This window comes from Mytilus galloprovincialis, chromosome 10 (assembly GCF_965363235.1).
Source record: "Mytilus galloprovincialis chromosome 10, xbMytGall1.hap1.1, whole genome shotgun sequence".
NCBI classification, from domain to species: domain Eukaryota; kingdom Metazoa; phylum Mollusca; class Bivalvia; order Mytilida; family Mytilidae; genus Mytilus; species Mytilus galloprovincialis.
This window is the reverse complement of record NC_134847.1, coordinates 83,749,778-83,758,681: the sequence shown is the minus strand read 5'-3', so window position 1 is coordinate 83,758,681 and position 8,904 is coordinate 83,749,778. Positions and strand designations below refer to the sequence as shown.

The 8,904-nt window shown below is 34.8% G+C and overlaps 1 protein-coding gene across 4 annotated transcripts in view; it reads left to right on the top strand.

Moving 5' to 3' along the window:
• Positions 1-393: 393 nt before the first annotated feature.
• LOC143048619 (RING finger protein 17-like) overlaps positions 394-8,904 on the top strand; it is a 71,813-nt gene continuing 63,302 nt past the window's right edge. For all 4 annotated transcript variants that reach the window (XM_076222406.1, XM_076222405.1, XM_076222408.1 and 1 more), the window contains exons 1-5: positions 394-539; positions 5,276-5,394; positions 5,684-5,781; positions 7,076-7,149; positions 8,103-8,194. In XM_076222406.1, the coding sequence (XP_076078521.1) occupies positions 488-539; positions 5,276-5,394; positions 5,684-5,781; positions 7,076-7,149; positions 8,103-8,194 (435 nt within the window). In that variant the 5' untranslated portion in view covers positions 394-487. The remainder of the gene's footprint in view (positions 540-5,275; positions 5,395-5,683; positions 5,782-7,075; positions 7,150-8,102; positions 8,195-8,904) is intronic.

Genomic DNA, 8,904 nt, shown 5'->3' with positions numbered 1-8,904 from the left:
TGGACCGGTTCTGTATAAATTTTACGGATGGGTACAAACTATCTCAGCTGCTCTGCCTCATCCTCCGGGCTCATCCTACACCAAATGGATTGAAGAGGCCGACAAATTATTTAATATGGATAGTAGTACTAAGATCGATATATGAGGGTTTGGATGTGTGTGGGGGGGGGGGTGTCTGTTATTCTGTAAACATTTAATTTTCTCCCCTTTTTTTCTCTAATCTTCGATCATCTTCAAAAATTTAACCCCTTTTTTCTCTAATCTTAATTTTTTTGGCCCATTATTCTCTAATCTTAATTTTTTAAGGGCATTATTCTTTAATCATTTAACCCCATCCAAACCCTCAAATGATGTGTTTCAGGACAAAACGAAAGTAGAAAGTCAATATTTCCCGCCAAATATATTTGATCATCTCGTTGATTGCGAGATTTCGGAGCGTGCATGCACGACGGCCTTTGCTTCATTTCTACAGACAACAGGAGCAATTATGCAAAAGTGTCCTTCTTGTCCGAAGTGCTGTAGCTTTTATTCAACAAAAGGTAATACATGCATAACATGACATTAACGAAATCGGCTCATTGCCGGTGAAGACATAAAAAAGGGGGAGGGATTTTTCTGTTTATTATTGTTCAGTTACATGAGTTACAAATGCTCAGTACTCAAGGATAAGATCTTATTCATGATTCTGTTGTTTATACTTGTGAAAGCGGATAGTGCTCGCTAATGACCCCCAAAAACAACTGGAAACAAAGCAGTGACTAATATTTTTCTTGTTTGTTCCTGGTTTGCTTTATTTATCAAGTGGTAAAATTGCCTATGAGATAACTGTCCACAAGATACCAAATGTCATTAAACTTAATAACTGAAGATCACTGTATGAGCTAAACCCAAAGTTCATAGTTAACTTTAAAAGGCCCACTTTTAAAGGCCCAGTAATGACCATGATGACTACAGTAACAATTCTGAATTCAAACTGAAAACTGGCAGCCTAACCTAAAGGCCTAATTTATTTTCAATATGATATCAGATGTGAGTTCGTGGTCTAGTGGTTAAGACAGATGGCTACAGTGCTAAAGGTCCCAAGTTCGATTCTCACACGGGGTTCTAAAAATATCAGTACATCAGAGTGGGTTTAATTGGGGTCTAAGGGTGACCCTGGATTGCCAATTTTTTGTAAGCGTGACATGTAAAAGTTAAATTAATGTGCCATGAAAACGTGAAATGCAGTCTAGCAGGACACAGGAAATTACAAAAAAATGAGAATTGCTTATGTGCATAGTGTAAGCAGGATACAGGAATCTGACAAAACAGTTAGCAAGATCCAGGATCAGAACCCCCAAATGAGATCCCAATCAGAAGGGTTATTTTCATCCTCTCACACACATCTCTGGTACCCAGACTGGATTTTAAACTAGTAGGGTACTTTGGGGAACTCGGTTATTTACCATGTTCAACATTTACAAGGACGAAGAAGAGAAATCAGCAGATCATGCAGATTGATGTCTTAGTCAAAGTGGATAGCTACTTTGACCAGGAGATCAATCTGCTAATTACTCTTCGGTTGGTCTGTTCCAGCTGAGCAGCCCGGTGGTTCTCTTTGAGTACTTCGGCTTCCTCCACCATAATAACAGTTGGGTTGGGGATTGTCCTTGTAAATATTGAATATTATAAATACATTAGTGACAAATCTCCATTAATCCCGATAGGGAGTGTACATGGGATTCAACTGTACCCTCGCAGCTCTCGAGGGGTTCTTCAGATATTGGGAGGAATTTACCAGTACATACACCATACCCGACATTCTTCCAGTTTTGTGCTAGTGTCTCCCACACAAACGACGAAATGATGGAAATCTCTCGATTGCCAGTCTGCTGTTTTCCAGGAGTATAGAACCTCCCGTTTTTGGATGTTTTGACAAGGAATAACCCATGTGTATAGTTCTCTGGCTTTTTCATTACTTTCAATAGAAATAGATTAACAATCTTTGATCATTTGAAAACTAAGGTCAGTGGTACTAGTTTTTATGTCCGATATATGAGTAACTGAAATTCAGTTCTGCTTTGTTGACTCCAAGATCAAAAGGAAGATAGAGGTATTTGTCTCGACCAAGAAGCAGTGTAAAAAAAGAAAAATAGATAAGGCCTAAAAAAAAAAGATATGTGTTTCCGGTAACATCATTTTGAAAAATAGGGTCGATAGGTCAGAATTCTTTTTTTTTTTTTTGACATCGTAAATGAAATCCGGAAAATTATCATGGTTTTTCCAAGTCCGGATCCGTAATTTGTTTCAAAAACCGGAAGTGTGCCATTTGCAATGTTTTTGAAGCGCCTGCTGTGCAAATTTCTTGGATTTTAACCTATTTGGAATACCTTTTGACATTTATAAAATGTTTTACTGGCTTTCTATGCAAGTAGAAGCAAGAGAGAAAAAATATTATGTCATCTATCAGAAGCCTGTGTCAAAAACGGGGTCGGTTGATACAATTTTTTTTTTTTTTTTTTTGAAGATCCAATAAAAAAGTTAGGGTCGGGGCTAAAAAACAGGGTCGGTCGGGTTACCGGAAACATCGATCTTTTTTTTCTCGGCCTAACAGCAGACGATTCAAGTGGGAGATCTTCACAATAAATGTCATTAAAAATTTGTGTATTATAATATTTGTGTCTTTATTTCAGGGCTTCCAAAAAATATTTGAGCCAGCCGGACATTTCATATCTGATCCCGATTTTAATCCCTTAAGACTTAGTCACAAAAGGCAATTATGGTAATCAGATGGCCATTCCAATGATTGACATTACATAAAAAAAAAAAACGATTTTAAACTTTACTTTGATATGATATGAATTTGATGTTAGGATGTTACTGTTAAACTGGCAGTGTATCATTCAAAGTGTGCACATCAGCGTGCTCATATCTGCCAGAGACTTTTTATTTGTGCAAAATGACATTGTCAGAAACTACTTTCGTTTTCAACCGGATGTTGACTTGACAATGGTAAAACATGGACCATAAACGGATACGTAAAATCCGTGTATTTTTACAAAGCACGACTGAGAGAAGAAGCTCTTTCCACGTTATTTCTTCAACAAAATACTTGAATTGAACGTTAGATACAGGTATCATTGATAATTTTAGCATTTTTGAAGAAATGTAGGATGCATTATTAAATTTCCCACCTGTGCACATGCGCACACGTGTTCTAGTTCATACGACATAGTTCTGACGATTTTTTTATTTAAAACCTTAAAATTTTTCATCAAATCATTTTGATAAACTAATTTCTAATGATTTTAATCTTTAGAACGAAATCAACTAGATACAAACCACTGAAATGTAAGAAAATATTTGTGATTAAACCGATCAATGTATACGATGTCCGGTACTGATCATAGTTCACCTGTCACCTGAACAGGTAGATTTCAGCTGTCCAACTGCTAATTAGCCTTGATTAAAATTAGAAAGTATTTAAGTAGGTGTTGTTTTGATAGTAATTAATCATCATGTCACATTTATGACCGGAAACGTGTTGATGTTAAAGGCAAAAGGTTGGGTCAAAAAGATCGTGAATTATGTAAAAATGACCGAAAAAGCCTTGAAAAATAAAAAAAGTATATGACCGTTTCATGCTTTGCCCAGCCGGACTTTTACCGGACATTATACAAATGACCGGAATATATGTCCGTTTTGGAAGCCCTGCTTTATTTCATTCACTACATTTTTGTAACACCATGTTCAAAGATAATTTTTCTTAATGAAAAATTTATTTTTTTAAAATGTTTCTGCATTATTAACATGATTTACCCTTTGATATTTAAGTTTTGTTTTAAAAGTAGTTGATTGACACAAATTTTTCAAACTAGTCCAAGACATTGCTGATATAAATCCTAGAAATAAATTTTAAAAGAAAACAAACAGAAACTGAATATCCATTATTTCTATGTCTTAACAACACCTTTCACATGTGTCAGAATTAAAATATAGATGAAATACTTAAACAGAATAATATAAACAATTCCTATGCAATATTACCATGATTACCGTATTGTAAACATGGTAAAGGAACCTACAGTTTATAGTTTTATATTTTGGGGAATAACATGTAACCCTGCCACATTCTGTAAGTGCCTGTCCCAAGTCATGAGCCTCTTATTCAGTGGTTGTAGTTTGTTTCTGTGTACCAGTGTACTGTATTTGTTTTTATAATAGTAGAGGGGCATTATGTTTTCTGGTGTGTCCGTCTGTCCGTCCCTTCGTCCGTCCGTTTGTCCTCCTTCAGGTTAAAGATTTTGGTCAAGGTTAAATTTTGGTCAAATTAGACTTTTGACCCCAATTTCACGGTCCACTGAACATTGAAAATGAAAGTGGGAGTTGCAGGTTAAAGTTTTTGGTCAAGGTAGTTTTTGATGAAGTTGAAGTTCAATCAACTTGAAACTTAGTGCACATGTTCCCTATGGTATGATCTTTCTAATTTTAATGTCAAATTAGATTTTTTACCCAACTTCAAGGTCCATTCAACATGGAGAATGATAATGCGAGTGGGGCATCTGTGTACTTTGGACACATCCTTGTTTGTTCATTATTTTGAACATCCCTGCCAACCTATGAAACCTTCAAAGAGGGAGATTTCCTCTTTTCAGTTTAAACAGCTGAGGAGGAGATTTGCAAGATTGACATTTTCAAGTTAAATAAAAGGCATGTTGACATATCCATCTACAAAACAACAGTATTAAAGAGTTAACCCTTTCTCTGAATGAATCATGCTTTAGACAGCTGACAATGATTCCATTTTACCAGAATCAGAATACCTCTTTTATATTTCCTGCTCAAAACATTGCAAACACTAGTTATCCTTCATTGTTGAATACCTGGATAAAAGTGTAAACATCGATGGTGCTTTCATTTGTTGAAAACTCTGTCAAAATCAGATGAAATTTACGGAATTTACAAGAATTTGAAAAAAGGGAACATTTATTTTGAAAGAATATGGAAGAATATTGAAGCCAGACTAATATACTTTTTTGGCCTAAAATGCCATTTTACGTACAAAACACTTTGAAAGGACATCGTTCAGTGTAAGGAATTTGTACAGCTTCATTCAATTTATCAAACTTTTGAAGTTTTGGGTAAAGAAAATAAGATTTTGGGGTCATAAAGTAAAAATTTTGAGAATTTTCACCTACATGTACATGTAAGTACTAGCTCAATGTTTGAACCAAAATATTTCATATTTTATAAAGAACTTTTTGTCTGCCTATAATATTTTCTACATACATTTCAGATGCACCTAAATTCAATAGAAATCCAGTATTACTTCATTGTGGACACACATTTTGTGCAGCATGCCTCAACAAACTAGCCAGAGAAAACAAGACCAGTATTACATGTCCTACATGTCAGGTATGTACAATTAATTTGTGCTGTTTTCATTGTTCATGCCATACATAAGTAAAACAAAAGCAACTAAAAAAACGCATTCTGTATCTATTTGTATTTTTTATACCCCACCTAGTGGTATTATGTTTTATGCCCCACCTAGTGGTATTATGTTTTATGCCCCACCTAGTGGCATTATGTTTTTCATTCTGTTCCTCAGTCTGTCTGTCCTGCTTCAGGTTGAAGTTTTTGAACATGCTGAAGAAGGTTTTTCTTGCTTATTTTGTATTTATAAATTTTCTGTGTTTTGTAGGTTCCGTCTCCTATCAGTGACGATGGAATTAAAAGTCTGTGGCCAGATGTATACACAACAGGCATGATAGTGTGTAACCAAAAGATCCTCTTAGATCAGTAAGTCAGATTGGTCATAAGGCCAAGATAATATACAATGTATATATATATATCTATCTAAATCTGTAAGTCACATTGGTCATAAGGCCAAGATAATATATATATATATCTATCTAAATCTGTAAGTCACACAACTAAATATATCTATCAAAATTAGTAAGCTTGACAATTTATCAGTAATATTCAAAGAAATCATCCTAAATCAGAAGTCTGATCATTGCTGATGTTAAATAAGTAATGTAAATATCAGAGATGCAACTAATCGTCGGAACCGTCGGACCTAAGGGGCAGAATTTATGCAGGTCCGGCAAAACTGGTAGCTGTGCAGGACCTGATGGCCGGCAATATTTAAGTCCGCTTGGGTCCGCCAAAACTGAAATCCCCGTCGGCCCCGGCAGAGTATTTTGTTTATAAAATTGCGATCATCTTTAATAAAAGTAAATGTCCTGTTCCCCCGCATTTTCTAACTCCGGGAACCAGTATTTCCGCCCAGTAATAGTCTTTCGTACCTTGTCCATCTCGCCCCGAACAATTCTCCGTATTTCCGTCATGTTTTTTGTTTTAGAAATTCGCTCTCTAGGAAGGAGGTATATTAATCATAGTTGATAAGTTCAGGAAATATGTCATGGCCGATAAAATTTGTAAGTGGGTCGAAACCCGGTAAAAGACCAAACCAGTCACCTATTAAAGTTGATAAAGCTGTATAGCGGTCTTTGTACGAAAAGGAGAAACGACCTGAAAGGTCAAATTAACGTTTGTTCAATAGCATAATTTCATTTGATTTTTGAGTGAAAATATGGGTCTGGCAGAAATTTGATGGGTCTGGCAAAACTTGGTACCCTGTAGGCCCCATTGTCTGACAGGAAAAAAAAACTGTTTGCATCTCTGAAATATTATATAAATATAATGATAATTAATGACAGACTTGTTACAGTGCAGTAAGATCCTTCTATTTTCACTTTTCTTTTAAATTTTACCATCAGAATTAAGTATAACAAATTTTTGTGAGCAATTTTATTTTCGTGACTTGCGCAAGTAGTAAAATTTCGCAGATATAAATTGTTGCAAATATGTAAAACTTGGATCTTTCATTTAACTACATCAGGTAAATTAGAAAATCATGAAATTAGATAGCATTGAAGTTGACTGCAAAGGGTAAAATGTAAATAAAGTGTTCACGAAAATAAGTTGGTTGACAGTATGTTATATGTATTGCATTAAACATGTTTATTTTATGTATACCATTAGACTTGTATCTATCTATATATATAGAGATTATAAACTGTTATTGTAGAGAACTTAGTAAACTGACACCAGCTGGAATGAATATGCAATCCAAAAGAGATTATTCTCTGACTGATAAAAGAGGTAGGATGTATTGCTGGCTATTTATATGATTATTTTATATTGTTCACTTTATTTCCAGTGGCAAATATTTTATTCATGATCAGGACGAGAAAAATTACCAATAAATATATTAAGTAGGTTTTAAGTTGGGATGCAGGATGGAAAGTTTGGACTGCCACTGGAAACTTGAAGTAATTTGGATACTTTGGCAAATTTTGTTCACATGAATTTCACATAAATCACAGGAAATTCACAATAAAAATTTCACATGAGATTCACCGCAAACGAGCTTATATATTTCATGTAAATTTCAATTGATTTAAATTCATGTAAATTTTTCAAGTGAATTTCACGTGAACTTATTAAAATGTTATTTTACATGAAAAAAATCATTTGATTTCCACTTGAAACTCACATGGACTGATTTTATGTGAGTTTCATGTATAAGCTTGTTTGAGATGAAATTCATGTGAGATTCACATGAACATGATGAATATAAGTTCAAGCGAAATTCATGTGAGCCAAATTTGCCTGTATTTTGCCATATTTAGATAGAAATTTTGCATAGCAACAGACCACCTATTAGCTATAGACCCCTAGAGAATTGTTGAAAGGGTTTATTAACGAGCACTAGATTTTCTCTCTCTGCACCAAACATTTCAATCAAAGCCCCTTTTCAGACCAGATGTGACTGCAAAAGTTATACAATCAGTACTGTGAGCGAGTGAGTGAGGCAATCAGACATCACTTTTACAAACTCCCTGTCAAAAGTTCATGGCATGAACATATTTCTATACACCAGTCAACCCTTCCAAGATTAATATACATGAGGAACACACATACGTATTTAAGTTGTTTTGCATCAAGGCTTTAAAAACATACTTCTAGGTCTAAGATTCAGTAAGTAATTACAGTATTTTTAGTCAATACACTCTAAAGACAAGACCTGAAATATATGATAATTGTATTTACAGTGGAGAAGTTATGTCGTGAATGCTGTAGAAGACTAGCTACCTGTAAATGTGACAGATGTGATTTCATCTTGTGTAAGATCTGTTTTAATCAGGTATGGAATCTATAGATATAGGAAGATGTGGTGTGAGTGCCAATGAGACAACTCTCCATACAAATAACAATTTAAAAAGTAAACCATTATAGGTTAAAGTACGCCCCTTCAACACGGAGCCTTGGCTCACACCGAACAACAAGCTATAAAGGGCCCCAAAATTACTAGTGTAAAACCATTCAAACGGGAAAACCAACGGTCTAATGTTCATCTTAAATATTCTTTTTAAGTGTTGGTGCCTTTGTGATATCATTTACCATTCAATTAAGATAACCTTCATCTCCTCTCTGATAGGCTTGGCATTATTCTGCTGAAAGCTTATAAAACAGTTTTGATTGTATGTATTAAACTTAAAGATATGCACCTCATATTACAAGTCGAATTATTGAAGAATTTTCACAGATTTTTAGAATGGTGAAAGTTTGCCAAACTCAGCAACATTCTCCATGGAGAGTTCAATTATTCGTAAAAGTATTCTGTAAACAGGAAGTTGTTAAGCAATGAACCTAAATACATCACACTATATTGCATGCTTACAAAAGACTTGCTACCAAATTCCAGGAAACTAATTTGTAGTTCCTGAGAAAAGTGCAACAAGGATTAGGTGGACTGATGTGGAAACCAGTATACATGTCTTCTTTTGGAGGGGGTATGATTAAATGTTTGAGCTATAACAGTGAAGGAGGTGACAGCAACATTCTCCATAGAGG